This window comes from Procambarus clarkii, chromosome 5 (genome assembly GCF_040958095.1).
Source record: "Procambarus clarkii isolate CNS0578487 chromosome 5, FALCON_Pclarkii_2.0, whole genome shotgun sequence".
NCBI classification, from domain to species: domain Eukaryota; kingdom Metazoa; phylum Arthropoda; class Malacostraca; order Decapoda; family Cambaridae; genus Procambarus; species Procambarus clarkii.
In genome coordinates this window covers 19,885,702-19,902,864 of record NC_091154.1, presented here as the reverse complement: position 1 = coordinate 19,902,864, position 17,163 = coordinate 19,885,702, and the positions used below count along the sequence as shown (strand labels likewise).

The 17,163-nt window shown below is 45.9% G+C and overlaps 1 protein-coding gene across 2 annotated transcripts in view; it reads right to left on the bottom strand.

Moving 5' to 3' along the window:
• Positions 1–6,624: 6,624 nt before the first annotated feature.
• Positions 6,625–17,163, bottom strand: part of LOC123761729 (uncharacterized) — a 43,722-nt gene continuing 33,183 nt past the window's right edge. For both annotated transcript variants that reach the window (XM_045747895.2, XM_045747885.2), the window contains exons 2-4: positions 16,895–17,021; positions 8,618–8,716; positions 6,625–8,479 (exon numbers count right to left, since the gene is read on the bottom strand). In XM_045747895.2, the coding sequence (XP_045603851.1) occupies positions 7,072–8,479; positions 8,618–8,716; positions 16,895–17,001 (1,614 nt within the window). In that variant the 5' untranslated portion in view covers positions 17,002–17,021 and the 3' untranslated portion in view covers positions 6,625–7,071. The remainder of the gene's footprint in view (positions 8,480–8,617; positions 8,717–16,894; positions 17,022–17,163) is intronic.

The following is a 17,163-nucleotide window of genomic DNA, read 5'->3' as shown; positions in this document are numbered from 1 at the left end:
AATTACTGAGTACTGGAACACTTGATGATATATTGGACTTGTATCCAAGATTAACCGTGTAATGTATCAATTACACAATGTATGTATGTGATGTAACTATATAACCTTAGCTTGTAAAAGCATCTTAATCACCTTCAGTGGTTAAGTGCTTAATTGCACACTAGTTTCTCTATCAGCTATATTTATATATTTGTACCCTGTCAAAGAGACAATTGTATGTGAATGCATGTGTGTGTGTATATCCATGTATATTGTGTATATGAACGTATATATGTGTGTACTTACCTAATTGTGCTTGCGGGAGTTGAGCTTTGGCTCTTTGGTCCCGCCTCTCAACTGTCAATCAACTGGTATACAGATTCGATCCTGAGCCTACTGGGCTCTATCATATCTACATTTGAAACTGTGTATGGAGTCAGCCTCCACCACATCACTTCCTAGTGCATTCCATTTATTAACTACTCTGACACTGAAAAAATTCTTTCTAACGTCTCTGTGGCTCATCTGGGTACTAAGTTTCCACCTGTGTCCCCTTGTTCGTGTCCCACCCGTGCTGAAGAGTTTGTCTTTGTCCACCCTGTCAATTCCCCTGAGAATTTTGTAGGTGGTTATCATGTCTCCCCTTACTCTTCTGTTTTGCAGGGATGTGAGGTTCAGCTCCTTTAGCCTTTCCTCGTAGCTCAATCCTCTCCTCTCCTCAATCCCAATCCTCTCCTCTCCTCAATCCCAATCCTCTCCTCTCAATCCTCAGTGTGTGTGTGTGTGTGTGTGTGTGTGTGTGTGTGTGTGTGTGTGTGTGTGCGTGTGTGCGTGTGTGTGTGTGTGTGTGTGTGTGTGTGTGTGTGTGTGTGTGTGTGTGTGTGCGTGTGTGTGTGTGTGTGTGTGTGTGTGTGTGTGTGTGTGTGTGTGTGTGTGTGTGTGTGTGTGTGTGTGTGTGTGTGTGTGTGTGTGTGTGTGTGTGTGTGTGTGTGTGTGTGTGTGTGCGTGTGTGTGTACTCACCTAGTTGTACTCACCTAGTTGTGTTTGTGGGGGTTGAGCTCTGGCTCTTTGGTCCCGCCTCTCAACCGTCAATCAACAGGTGTACAGATTCCTGAGCCTATTGGGCTCTATCATATCTGTGAGATTTTTCTCTACGCCTACCTCCCTTAGGAGGTGGACTACAAGTTTAAAGGCAGCTCACGGCAGTTAAGCATGAGTCCAATAGAAAAAGGAAAAGCGGGAGCAAACCGCCAGGCCTCCACCACCAAGGGTGAAAACCTGTCCACAATAGGCCGCTGGCTCCTCCTAGTTAAACAGGACGTTAAAACTAATAAAGGGTAACCGACGGGTTCTCACAATCAAATATTTATATTTGATGTGGCGCTATGAATTGGAATTCGAATTCCCAAGAACAGCCGCCTTATCAAGATCACATCAACATTTAATAATATGCAGAAATATGGTGGAACAATATGGTTGAAGGGTTGACATCAAAGACCGTTTTCTATAACATAACAATTTATTAATAACAAGAGACTAACTACTACATTACCGAGTTTACGTTACGTTAATGTCCATCCAGTGGCACGATAACAAACAGCTAAATAGCAACCCTTGCTGTGAGGCTGCATACTGAACTAACCTGAACACAGGTGTGCCCACTGATGACGCAATATTGCAAATCAAAGAAAAATATCACAGACTAAGTTACACCACAGCGAATGGTTACGTTATTGTCCATCAAGTGGCATTTGCAACACAGCTATTCAACAGCCCCTCGAGAAGTGACAGCAGGCTCCATCTTGCTGACACTTCGGGCTGACAACATGAACTAACTGAACAAATGAAGGATATCCACTGAAGACACAAGCAGGCAATCAATAGTGTCTCGGTTTCCCTGACAACTACTATAATCACAAGCTTAGGGGTTCTCCCGCCCCCCAGGAGAGACCCACGTAACTAGGCGGGTAGTCCAACAGTGACACCCCCCCTATCACAACCCAGTGTGAACACTCTTTGCAACTCCCTACAAGAAGTTGCACTGTTGTAAACAGTAACAAAGACAGGCAAGGCGGGATTCTGGGACACAGCTCCACAGATCCCTAGATGACTCTACTCTCGTCACCAGACGACAACCAAAAGAAATTGCCTTAAGTGATTAATTACGTTAATTGACTGATCGCAGCAGTCAGCAACAAAGTACTACAGTATTCACAAACAATTGTCTCACACTAGACAACAACATGATGATACTCTACGTTAATCTTTAACACTTGTCTCTCTCTTGTTAACAATAACTCAAACTTATATTACATCACACTTGACTCCAGCAAGTATTCAGTGAGTAATCCTCAATTAAGGTCAAACGGACCACTAATTACATCCCCATTGAGTTACGTTAACTAAGCCTACCCTAACTTGGTAGCTTCTTAAGTCTGTGTCAAAAAATTACTAGTGAGTGTTAATTACCCTAATTAAGTCCCTAATTACTTCTGAGCAATTAATTAACTGTCACCAGGACCGATAATTAATCATCCATAAATACGTCTCACTCCGCACTGCTTAAGCAGGTCTCATCAAACACTGTGAATTCACGGGAAAGGAGTTAATTACCCTAATTAACAAGATGTGCCACTAATCCACTGTCCTCAGACAGGATATGATTAATACAACGATTTATGCTAGCTCCATGACCTCGCTTTACCGAGTCATCGGAGCTCCCCAATGTTAATTACTCCACTAATTAACCTGAGCCACTAATTGCTATACCCCAGAAAGGTAATTAGTCTCGAGCAAATTACGTTAACACAAATACTGACAGACTCTGACAGATCCTCTCCCACTACGTGAATTCATGATGAGAAGGCTAATTACATAATTAGCTAGAGTGGTCAATTAGTTGTCACATGGACAATTAATTGCTCCCGAGACGTATCTCACTCAAGCTCAACACTGTTCTCTCTTAACAGCCCTCACTCACTCCACAATACTAAGTGTGCACCCCTTATCCAGTTAATTACCCCTTACTTAATTAACTCACTGAATCCTTAAGTCATCAACACAACTTAAAGAAACAAAGTAACCCCAGCGTTACATAGGTCACACTACAATGGCATGCAACATCATAAATGCACTGCCTACATATGGTTGCGGCTACTGCAACTCGCTAATTACTGTGCCCACACAATAATGACACACGGTTGTGCAACACACAAGAGTATACTAATATTACTGTCCCCCTTATCTTGCAACCGTTGCAAAGGACTACTGTGAACACACACTTACCTCAGCAAGGCAATTAACCCATCAATTGCCTGCTCTCATTAAGCACTGTGAATTCCCCTGAATAATCCTAGAGGTCCCTTAAACCCTCAACACAGTTCCTGGGGCAATAATATCATATAAACTGAAACAATACTGCACAAACCTGCAACATAATGATGCCGTCAGCATACCCCACATGCTAATGACATCATTAGGCAATAAGTCAGCAATCACATCTACTGACTTACCACACAACACAGTACATAAACATGCAAATGAACACATAGAAATGGCATTCACATAATCAATGAAAATTATATCACCAGGTAAATGTAACTCTAACTACACAGACCTCAGGGTACCCACTGACATCCCTGCAACCTGGCCTGCCTACCTTTAATGATTATAATTTTACGGTACTCTATGGCATTAATCCAGTCTGAACGATTATATAGAATCGACAGGCTGGATCACTTATATGGTAAATCTCTACACTGACCGGTTACATACTCTAGTCAGTCTACAACATATATACATTATGATACTACAGTGTGGTCCCGTGTATAATATCTATCTCCAGGTACCGCCCTATCAATCCTGGACCCTACTGACAGCTGTCACTCAGCTGCTTCTCTAGCCTGGCGAGGCTCTGAGACAACTCTTACCGTGAATTTCCACCGGTACCCATCACACTGTACACAATGATAATAGTACTCATTTCCCAGGTCACTACCACTCTAGCTGTCAACACTTAGCTTGCTTGCTCCTCATGCGTCGACAAGATGTGGCCCTAGGCTGTCCCGGGAAAGTGGCCAAGGCATGTGGCCACCGCGTGGCCCACAGCGCCCCCTCCCGAGCTGAGAGGGGGGGGGGGTGAGGGGTGGTGGTAGCCAGTGCGCGGGCCGGGCCGGGCCGAGCGGCTGGGTGGCCTGGGGGTGGCCACGGGTAGCGCATGACGTCATAACACCCCACCCGGCTGAGCTGGCGGGCGGGGTGGGGTTTGGTTTGGCCGCGCGGGTGGCCTGGGTGGCCCCCCCCGGGCAGCTGGCCAAGGTGGGCGGCCGCGCACATGGGTGCCTCAGGCTGGCAGGCTGCTGCCCACAGGAGTACACACGCGGATGGGGAATCACTAACAACCCCATCAAACCAAAGCCTGCCTTGCTCTACACTGGGGTGACAATGGCCGGTGGCGTCCCCACACTGATGCAGCCTGGCGGAATCCAAAAATCCAACAGGGGCCTGTAATATCACACTCACTTACACTGCCCAACACCAATTGTCCATTGCCACTAGACAGGATACTCGACCCACCTGTTACACCATGAGGCTCTGCCAGCTGCCTCATGGGTGGACACTGTCAACTGTCTCTTTAGCTTTTTACTGTTCCTTCCGTAAATCCTTGGCCCTAATTCACCCAATTGGGCCTTGACACAACCCCTGATGGCAGGAGTGCCATATTCGATGAGTAATTTGGACGAGAGAAGCGATTAACGTGGGGTGGAGGTGGCCAGCCCGCCACCTCCACCAGACACTTCTTCCTCCGCTTGTCGCCCAATTCAAACTGCCTCTATGGCAGGCAGGGAAACTCAAATGCCCATACCTCCTCCCTACTTTGTCTTGACCAATCAGCTCGAAGCCGGCACACTACCAAGATGCCGCTTCCAACCACAGCTCTTCGCGCCAAAACTCGGCTTGGAGCACACATGCCTAAACCAATCACAGGCACACTCACCCTCGAGCGTCCCGTGATGTCACAAGGAGGGGGGAGGCCTAAAGACAAAGGCGCGATGTCTCACAAGGAGGGGGAGAAAGGCAACGTTCACCCCCACTGTCCCTCCCCCCCCCCCCCTGTAAAACCGTTGAGAGAGTCAAGTACCCACCTCATCCTATTTCACAGAAACAGGAAAATTTCTGTAATTCTCTCTACAGAGCAATCACAGACCTCTAACTACTCACAAATGATAGTCCATAACATAAGCTTTCATTCAACACCCCACTAGTATATGTTATTTTGAAAGCTTCAGTTTCTAGAGTGACTAGCCTAATCTTGAAACTAGAAAAACTAGCTGAGGGATCTAGACCCCTCACAATATCTACACTTGAAACTGTGTATGGATTCAACCTCCACCACATCACTTCCTAATGCATTCCATTTGTCAACCACTCTGACACTAAAAAAGTTCTTTCTAATATCTCTGTGGCTCATTTGGGCACTCAGTTTCCACCTGTGTCCCCTTGTGCGTGTTCCCCTTGTGTTAAATAGACTGTCTTTATCTACCCTATCAATTCCCTTCAGAATCTTGAATGTGGTGATCATGTTCTCCCCCTAACTCTTCTGTCTTCCAGCGAAGTGAGGTTTAATTCCCGTAGTCTCTCCTCGTAGCTCATACCTCTCAGCTCGGGTACTAGTCTGGTGGCAAACCTTTGAACCTTTTCCAGTTTAGTCTTATCCTTGACTAGATATGGACTCCATGCTGGGGCTGCATACTCCAGGATTGGCCTGACATATGTGGTAAACAAAGTTCTGAATGATTCTTTACACAAGTTTCTGAATGCCATTCGTATGTTGGCCAGCCTGGCATATGCCGCTGATGTTATCTGCTTGATATGTGCTGCAGGAGACAGGTCTGGCATAATATCAACCCCCAAGTCATTTTCCTTCTCTGACTCCTGAAGAATTTCCTCTCCCAGATGATACCTTGTATCTGGCCTCCTGCTCCCTACACCTATCTTCATTACATTACATTTGGTTGGGTTAAACTCTAACAACCATTTGTTCGACCATTCCTTCAGCTTGTCTAGGTCTTCTTGAAGCCTCAAACAGTCCTCTTCTGTTTTAATCCTTCTCATAATTTTAGCATCGTCTGCAAACATTGAGAGAAATGAATTGATACCCTCCGGGAGATCATTTACATATATCAGAAACAAGATAGGACCGAGTACAGAGACCTGTGGGACTCCACTGGTGACTTCACGCCAATCGGAGGTCTCACCCCTCACCGTAACTCTCTGCTTCCTATTGCTTGGATACTCCCTTATCCACTGGAGCACCTTACCAGCTACACCTGCCTGTCTCTCCAGCTTATGTACCAGCCTCTTATGCGGTACTGTGTCAAAGGCTTTCCGACAATCCAAGAAAATGTAGTCCGCGCAGCCCTCTCTTTCTTGCTTAATCTTTGTCACCTGATCGTAGAATTCTATCAAGCCTGTAAGGCAAGATTTACCCTCCCTGAACCCATGTTGGCGATTTGTCATGATTTGTCACACACACACACACTGTGTGTGTGTGTGTGTGTGTGTATGTGTGTGTGTGTGTGTGTGTGTGTGTGTGTGTGTGTGTGTATGTGTGTGTGTGTGTGTGTGTGTGTTTACTAGTTGTGTTTTTGCGGGGGTTGAGCTTTGCTCTTTCGGCCCGCCTCTCAACTGTCAATCAACTGTTTACTAACTACTAACTTACTAACTACTTTTTTTTTTTTTCTCCCTACACCACACACACACACACACACCCCAGGAAGCAGCCCGTGACAGCTGACTAACTCCCAGGTACCTATTTACTGCTAGGTAACAGAGGCACTTAGGCGTGAAAGAAACTTTGCCCATTTGTTTCTGCCTCGTGCGGGAATCGAACCCGCGCCACAGAATTACGAGTCCTGCGCGCTATCCACCAGGCTACAAGGCCCCCTGTGTGTGTGTGTGTGTGTGTGTGTGTGTGTGTGTGTGTGTGTGTGTGTGTGTGTGTGTGTGTGTGTGTGTGTGTGTGTGTGTGTGTGTGTGTGCACATAAATTAACATAATTTACTCCCATATAGTAGTCATTACAAGAAACTTTTACTCTAAGAACCCAAGATGAAGTAATGCATCTTGCACATTCTTGGTCAGATTCTTCTTGTATATCCAGAGTCTGTTATCAAAAACTGTTTGATTCTTAAAGAATGGGCATTTGCTTCTTATCGGAAACACACAGTCCTTACGGTAGTGGTTCATCTGGGCGTGCTCAACGGGCATTAGCAGTACGTTGCAGTGATCGAAGCAAGACATGGGGTGATGGTTAAAGACAGTTACAATACACTCAGTGTTAAAGAAACATTTGTCGAATTGTCTGGGCAGGTTGTATGCAGCAGAACGATAGACGTGTTGCATCATGTGCAAGTAAGGCGGTATATTGAGGTTGTGACCATGAGCTTCCTGCATGGAGTCCAAGAAGTAGACATGGGGAGCACAGTAGGAGGACCTTGTGTGAGTGTCTGCGGCCATCGCCCTCGGCTCAACCTGCTCCAGCAGCGACCTCCAGTCTCTACCTCTCTTGGGTACAATCACCTCGTCAATGTCAATTAATACAATAAACTTGTAAAGGTTCATATTTCTGTAAAAACAGTCATTATATGGCAACACTTCGTTTTTCCACTGCCTTACATAGTGTTCATTTAAGTACCTATGCAACAGTCCACGGAAATTTGGTTGTTGCCCTGGCAGTGTTAACTCTCTAACATCCACTCGTCCTAGGGATTGATAGTAATCTAGAACTTTGCTAATATTTGGGTGTATCCCCAGATTATAGAGGAACACCTTGTCAGCACCAAGGAGGAACACCAGCTCAAGCCACTCTATGATACGCACACTTAAGTCTGCAGAAGGAAAGTCTAACCCTTTGACGCATACAGCAAAATTCTTTTTCTGACCATCTTCGGGCTGGTTGTTGACAATGCGAAGGTTGTTAGTGGGTTTGTGGCAAGGGTTCTGCACCAGCGACACTGACTGTGGCACTTCGTGCCTATGTTCAGCGGGAACCACACACTCTAGTAGGTACGGCTCCATTTCTCTTCCCTTGTAATAACCCCAACTTCTCTTCCATATATATTGATAGTCTGTAACATTTGAAATAATAGGGAAAGATTTATTATCAAACCAGATCTGACAGTGAATCTTCACGGTAGGTTTATAGTGATTGACCATGGTAACTATGCGAAGGGAAGGTTTGGTCTTACTAAGAGTGCGGTTGTCGTAAGATGCACTCAGCAGGTAGAAAGTGACATTGCTCGTTTGTAACACCTGCCAGTAAATATTATTAAAGCTAATATCGAACAGTGGAGGGTACTGGCCACAGCTCTTGTTGCCTGACGGAAAGTGTGGATTATTGTTTTTGTGGTAACTGAGAGGCAGATTTGGTAGAGCTTCAAGGACGGGATCCGTGTCTTCCCTGACTGTCCTGTTGATGGCCGGCTCCGGGTACTCCTCACTGAAATGTCAAGCCCACAAAGAACATATGAAAATTTAATTCCCTGAACACTTGATCTTTAGAGATTATAGTATAATTAAAACGGAAAGTCAATAATATCTAAATATCTGCAATTTGTGTGGGTGAGGCAGAACGCACATTGTGGTAGAGTTGAGGCCGCCAGAGGCCGCCTTGTTGAGGAGCATGTGAGATCTCCACCAGACTGTTGTCGTCACCGCTCTCTCCCAATAACTGAACCTGCAATAATAAAAATACACATTAATTTCCTAAAGAGTTTTGTGAATGGCATTATAATTTAACATCCTGTCTTTTGTGTTGAGTCTCCAATACACTTCTAGGCTTCACTTGCACCCACATGAAAGGCGTTTTATAGACTGTGGTGGTTTAGTGATGTTAGTGCCCAACCACTCCCCCACATCCTACCATTGCCATAATCACCCAGGATGACCCCAATCCTCTACTAGGTGATCTGACCCATCCCACCCTCCCCCCCCACTCACCCATGCTTGCTCATACATCTTTCTCACTGTACCTGACCCTACTCTGCCCTACACCTCTGTTTTACCCCCAACCCCCTTTGACTCAGGCCCGCTCCCTGCCTCCCACCGACTCCTTACCTCCCACCCATAACCTGCCTCCCACCCACTACCTGACTCCCATCCTCTCTCTCTCTCTCTCTCTCTAACTTCCACCCTCTCTCTCTCTCTCTCTCTCTCTCTCTGACTCCCACCCTCTCTCTGACTCCCACCCTCTCTCTCTCTCTCTCTCTCTCTCTCTCTGACTCCCACCCTCTCTCTGACTCCCACCCTCTCTCTCTCTCTCTCTGACTCCCACCCTCTCTCTGACTCCCACGCTTTCTCTCTCTCTCTCTGACTCCCACCCTCTCTCTGACTCCCATCCTCTCTCTCTCTCTCTCTCTCTCTGACTCCCACCCACTACCTGACTCCCACCCACTACCTGACTCCCACCCACTACCTGACTCCCACCCACTACCTGACTCCCACCCACTACCTGACTCCCATCTACTCCCCATCTCCCACCTAATCCCTGCCTGCCACCCACTCCATGCCTCTGACACTTCTGGGAACAGAGTCCAAGAAGAGCCTTAAGGCTCATCTTGGACTTGTAACACAAAAACAAAGTTTTAAATCAGTGGAAATAAAAGAATAAAGAAAGGGTTCGTGAAAATGATCCTGATATAATTGCAATAGTGGAAATTAAAATAAACTATATGATATCTGATGCAATATTTCCAGGAGGATTCTTTATAATAAGGAAACAACGTAGAGACAAGGAGGGTGAGTTACACTCCTAGAAAACGGGAGTGGAAGTTAAAAAAAACTGCAGAATCACAAAGAAAATGTATACACAGACTCCACCATCGGGAGACATATAGCAGATGCTGGGTGGTTGTATACATATGATGACAACAAGAAAGCATGCACTGATGAATTGCAGAGAGCAGCAACAGTGGCATACGAAATGTAAGCTAAACTTCTAGTCACAGGGGACCTAAATCATGGACATAAAACCTCTGGTGCATTTGTAGTGACCCATTGCCTTGGAGAATGGAATACAGAGTTTTCAGAGGAAAATTTGCCACTTAACTCTAAGTACGCATGAGTATTCACTTCTACTACCCCTGTTTTTATTATTTATGTTGTACACGTTATTATACAAGGTTACACAGTTACACATTTGAGTGGATTCTAAAAGTGAACATTAAGAGGAAATAAAGGGAAGTTTGTTTCCTAGAGGCTTTAGATTTCCTCGAACTACTCCGACGCCGGGCAGGAACCGAGGATGCTGCGGACATTCCCCCTCTGGATCGCTACACTCAAGCGCTGGAAGAGAAACCTTGCCACTCTAGGGGTCTCTTGTAGTTTTAATGAGCCTGGAATCAATATCCTTAAGAAGCCTCCTTGCACTCTCTTCCCGTGGATCAAGAATCTCAGATCCAATTGGAACAAAGTTGTACCAGTGATCTATTTCCCTGTACTTGGTTGACTTGCTCTTACTCTGTGTGTGGCCACGGCTCTTGTTTGGCCGATAGAGAGGTTGATGTATGTGGTTGCCAGAGTGGATACGCAAAAATAGTCCCACGCAAATTGTCTGCCATTTTTCCATGGGTGCAGTGATTCCATCTGGTCAGCCAGCAAAGCTAACCGAGATATGGTTCAATAGATTGAGAGGCTCTCTATCTGCTGGACACTGGGTGGAGGCAAGGCCCCTCTTAATGATGTCGTTGACTTCGTCGTGTTGTGTTCGCCAACTGCCTGATTTTCCACAGTGCAGGCCATGCAATTAATATTCGTCTGCATCTGCCTCGCCGCAAATACACCAATGAACAGTGTGGATAGGGGGCAACAAGGCGGAGAATGACTGCAATACGGAGCTGCTGCGGATCAAGACGTGTGTCTGTCGCAGACATAGGAACTGCCGAAACGAAGTCCCCTGCATGGGGAGCCTGCACAGCTGTGAGGCGTGCACAACCACTGAGGGTTGGTGCTGCCTCCAGCAAAGCTGTGGCTTGTTTGTCTACAATGGGACTGTCCCAGCTGTGTTGTTTCTTGGCTTTCAACATGGTCGGTCTGAGTGCTGGGTCTGCCATGTGTCACCGTTTCACCCCTTTTTAATTTATGTAGTTAGGGTTATTCCCGCGGGTCTTCGCCCCCTCCGTACCTGTGCACCACTGCTCACCCTGGGCCCCCCAGTCTACAAAGGGCTGGCCTTGAATTGCACCCCTGGCGAGTGGGGAAATCCAACCTTACCTGTCTCTCGGTTAAATCTGTCCGCCGAGACACTGGGAACTCTCTCTCTCTCAAGGTCACCAGCTGGGTGTTTATATTCATGTCCCAGGAACACTTCTTTGTCCTCCCCACCATTCCCCATCCCCTCATCCCCACCATCCCAAACTCCCCCGTCCCCTCGTCCTTCTCCCACCACTACCCCGTCCCTTGTCCCTTCGTCATCCCCACCATCTCTCACTTCCGCACAGGAATATCCCTGCAAAAAAAAAAAAAGACTCTCACTTCCGTCCACTCGTCTTCCGTCAAGAGGCACCCTTCTTGAGCCCGGATGGGCACATGTATAAGCAAGTAGATGGGGTCGCCATGGGTTCTTCCCTAGGCATGAACTCTAAACCTGCCATATACTGCAGGTATGTTGACGACATTTTTACACAGGTACCTGATGTCAGACATCTGCAGGAGCTGAAGGAGGCATTCGAGCAGAATTCTGTGTTGAGTTTCACTTACGAGATGGAGAAGGATGGGAAGCTGACCTTTCTAGATGTAACAGTCACGGAAAGAAGCGGAGGTTTCCACAATGCAGTCTACGCTAAGGAAACAAACATAGGAATGTGCCTCAATGCTAACAGTGCCTGCCCAGACAGGTACAAGAGGAGTGTTGTCAACGCTTACGTCGACCGTGCTCTCAGCCACAGCTCAGGATGGAAGCAAGTCGATGAAGAACTCTGTAGGGTAAGGCAGGTCCTAGTCAACAACGGCTTCTCCAATGGTTTCGTTGAAGACATCATAAATAGGAAGGTGAAATGCCATGCAACCTCCGAAGAGTCAACTAATACAACACCTGTATCCCCTATTTGACTATTATGGGGAACTTCTTTTCCACAGCTCATAAAACGGAGGAAAGGGTCCTGTAAGATATTGTTAATAGGAACGTTATCCCTACAGACAAACATCAGAAGATACAATTGACGATTTACTATAAAACCAAAAAGACGGCCAATCTACTCATGAAAAACTCTCCAGACACCAAGCAGAACGCCTTAAAGGAGACTAACGTCGTCTATGCCCTCAAATGTCCACTTGCGGACTTTAAGCCCCAAAGAACTCAGTATATAGGCAAGACAACAACATCTCTTTCCAAGCGATTAACAATACATAAGCAACAGGGCTCCATTAAGGAACATATAATCTCTTCCCACAAATAGACCATCACCAGAGAAGTCTTAACAAACAACACAGAAATCATCGATAGATACAGCGATAGCAGGCGGCTTTACATCTGCGAGGCACTACACATCAAAAGTCAGATGGCAATCTTGGGCATAGCATTTTATCAAATCACCTCATTCTTCCCCGCCGGCACCATATCCGAGTGCCGGCGGGGAAGTGGTTCAAATAGCTTCGGCTATAACTTCCTTTTGTCCGGTCGTGATGGTCAAGCGGATTAAGGCGTCCTGTGCATACCAGTTGCGTTGCTCCTGGCAGTATGGATTCGAGTCACTTCTGGGGTGTGAGTTTTCAGTTGCATATAGTCCTGGGGCCCATTCAGGCTTGTTCGCATATATATATATATATATATATATATATATATATATATATATATATATATATATATATATATATATATATATATATATATATAGGGGACCCATAGCCTCGGAGAAGAAAATAAAAAGTATTCAGAGGAGACCTTGTGGTTTCTCACTGAACACTAATATTATCTTCTCCTACCACCCCCATTCTTTTGTATGTACACATATATATTTACTTTATTTGAACTTTGTTACAAAAAAGGAGTTACATATGGTTACAAAGATAGTTATCATAGGTTGTCGAGTTCCTCCAGCTCCTCAGATGGCGGGCAGGAACCCTGGATGCAGTGCGCATTTCCCCTCTGTATCGCCACACTTAGGCGATATAATATTCAAGAGAGTGCATGTTTTCTCTTTCACAAAGTTGACACATTGTGTACTCGACATTTGGGTTTTGAGAAAGCTGCCAGATACGTCTATAACCCAGGCGTATTCTGGCCACTATAACATCACATTGCCGGGTTCTTGTTCTATTAGTCTCATATGTGAATGTCTCCTCACGATATCTATCATAATATTTAATGCTACAACTTTCAGGTCTTTTTGTTAGGTCGGTGAGATTTTCATTAGATATTTATTTAAGTATTCTCTTTGTCACTGCTAATGAAACACCCATATCAATTTCTACCACTGGTTTTCTACAAGCTGTCTTTGCAAGCATATCAACAGTGTCATGCCTTGAGATGCCAACATGTGATGGTATCCATAGGAATTTAATTTCAAATCTGTTTTCTTTAGCAGCTAAAACATTCATTCGAATATCACTGACTATTTTCTGGGTGTCACTACTATGTGCGTTCAGTGCCAGGAGTGCACTCTGTGAGTCATAGTATATAAATCCACTGCCTTTGTCTTTTAAAAATTCAGTGGCAAGATATATGCCTGCAAGTTCGGTTTGAGTTGTACTTGCCCAGTCATTGACGCACTTCATTGCTGTATGTACGAGAGAAGATTGTTCAAATATATTACATGCACATCCGGTACCTTCTACACAACCGTCGGTATAGCACTGATACACATCGTTACCCATACTCTGAGTACTCTCAGTGATGCTTGACAACTGGGATCCATCAGTTGATTTTGTAAATGCGTCCAAGAAAGATAGTGTACCCTCTACATTATTAAAACAGTTAACAATGAAAAGCATCACTGAGAGTACTCAGAGTATTTATATCCATTCTATAGTACGGCGACCAAAACTGAACTGCATAATCTAAATGGGGCCTAACCAGAGCAAGATATAGCTGAAGAACCACACCAGGTGTCTTGTTACTAACGCTAAGATTAATAAATCCCAGTGTCCTACATGCCTTATTACGAACATTTATGCATTGTTCCTTTGGTTTTAAATTCTTACTAATCATAACTCCCAGATCCCTTTCGCAATCTGGCTTCGCAATCTCAACACCATCTAGCTCGTATCTTGTAACTCTATCATCATTACCTAGCCTCAGAACTTTACATTTATCAGCATTAAATTGCATCTGATAATCTTATGAGGTGCACCAGTACCAGTAGCAGGTGTGTGGCCTAGTCCCTCACTGGGGAGGAGAGGCGCCCCAGTACCAGTAGCGGGTGTGTGGCCTAGTCCCTCACTGGGGAGGAGAGGCGCCCCAGTACCAGTAGCAGGTGTGTGACCTAGTCCCACACTGGGGAGGAGAGGCGCCCCAGTACCAGTAGCAGGTGTGTGGCCTAGTCCCTCACTGGGGAGGAGAGGCGCCCCAGTACCAGTAGCAGGTGTGTGACCTAGTCTCATACCACAGTTATTTGGTGGCTAAAGTGGAGTCGCCCAAGTCGGCGACGTTGCTAGTCGGGTTCGTGTGTGGCGACCAGGAACGGGAGGTAGTGAGCAGCGCTGTGTGAGAAGAAGCTGCAGTAAGGACACTGCCGGTCTTCATGCCACTGCTCACAGGGGAAGACACATGTGGAGTAACCCCTCTGTGAGTGACTGGGTACCCTTGTTGACCAGACCACACGCTACAAGGTGAAGGGACGACGACATTTAGGTCCGTCCTGGACCATTCTCAGTCCAGGACGGTCCGAATCGTTCAGGACGGTCCGAAACGTCGTCGTCCCTTCCCCTTGTAGTGTGTGGTCTGGTCAACATTCTTCAGCCCCGTTATTGTGACTCGTCGCCTGCACTGGGTACCCGTGGTGCCAGTGCCACCTCACAAGGGAGAGTCCTGCACGACTCGGTATTCGAATTTTAGTTTATTTGTGTCAGAGTTTTATTAATATTGAACAAGAGAGAAACACGTGTCGGCCAGTCTAAACTGGATGTTTCCAAGTGTACACGTTACCGCCTGTGTCCTCACACCGGAGGAGTCTTTACTCTCACCTTGATATATTTGCCTTTAATGTGACATGTGTGCCAGTGTCTACAATCCCTTTCTAAGCTTCAATTTTCGAGACAGATCATGTTCTTAGTGGAATTCATGAATGTATTATTTGATTTACAAGTCTCTAAGACAGGTTAGCTATATATTGTCACCTAATTCAAGTTACCAATATCCCTATAGTGTATATGGTGGCTCCTTGCTAAACATCAAGTCTGTTATATAAATATTGAGAGAACGAGTAGCCGATAATATTCCTCCTCCTCCTCCTCCGTACTCTTCTAATAAGTGGAATATGTATACTGTTTACAGTTGTGTATTCCCAGTTAATGCTGGCAAGTTCATCACTGAGCCATGTAAAGTCAAAAATTAATGGTTGGCAATAACAATCATTTGTTGCAACTTCAGCTTTTCAACTTGTGGCAACTTTACATATTTTCAAGATAATATGAGAGACGAGTTGAGAAGAGCACCAAATATGTTGAGGTATAAACAGCCTACCTGGTGAGGAAGCTGAGCCCTCACAAACAACAGGGTGCAGCATGACTATAAACAGCTTACCTGGTGAGGAAGCTGAGCCCTCACAAACAACAGGGTGTAGCATGACTATAAACAGCTTACCTGGTGAGGAAGCTGAGCCCTCACACAAACAACAGGGTGCAGCATGACTATAAACAGCCTACCTGGTGAGGAAGCTGAGCCCTCACACAAACAACAGGGTGTAGCATGACTATAAACAGCCTACCTGGTGAGGAAGCTGAGCCCTCACACAAACAACAGGGTGTAGCATGACTATAAACAGCCTACCTGGTGAGGAAGCTGAGCCCTCACACAAACAACAGGGTGTAGCATAACTATAAACAGCCTACCTGGTGAGGAAGATGAGCCCTCACACAAACAACAGGGTGCAGCATGACTATAAACAGCCTACCTGGTGAGGAAGATGAGCCCTCACACAAACAACAGGGTGCAGCATGACTATAAACAGCCTACCTGGTGAGGAAGCTGAGCCCTCACACAAACAACAGGGTGCAGCATGACTATAAACAGCCTACCTGGTGAGGAAGATGAGCCCTCACACAAACAACAGGGTGTAGCATGACTATAAACAGCCTACCTGGTGAGGAAGCTGAGCCCTCACACAAACAACAGGGTGTAGCATGACTATAAACAGCCTACCTGGTGAGGAAGCTGAGCCCTCACACAAACAACAGGGTGTAGCATGACTATAAACAGCCTACCTGGTGAGGAAGCTGAGCCCTCACACAAACAACAGGGTGTAGCATGACTATAAACAGCCTACCTGGTGAGGAAGCTGAGCCCTCACACAAACAACAGGGTGCAGCATGACTATAAACAGCCTACCTGGTGAGGAAGCTGAGCCCTCACACAAACAACAGGGTGTAGCATGACTATAAACAGCCTACCTGGTGAGGAAGCTGAGCCCTCACACAAACAACAGGGTGTAGCATGACTATAAACAGCCTACCTGGTGAGGAAGCTGAGCCCTCACACAAACAACAGGGTGTAGCATGACTATAAACAGCCTACCTGGTGAGGAAGATGAGCCCTCACACAAACAACAGGGTGTAGCATGACTATAAACAGCCTACCTGCTGAGGAAGCTGAGCCCTCACACAAACAACAGGGTGTAGCATGACTATAAACAGCCTACCTGCTGAGGAAGATGAGCCCTCACACAAACAACAGGGTGTAGCATGACTATAAACAGCCTACCTGGTGAGGAAGATGAGGCCACATATCGAGAAGAGCAGCAGGAGCAGGAGCATGAGGGCCGCCTTGTTAAATACACGACAACATAGGCTACAGCTTCTCATAGTCATGTTACTCCGTCAGACACCTTCTGTAATATGATCACAGTAATTATCATTGTTGGCAACATCACCACTACCACCGTGGTAATGTTTACAACACCACCACTACCACCTTGGTAATGTTTACAACACCACCACTACCACCGTGGTAATGTTTACAACACCACCACT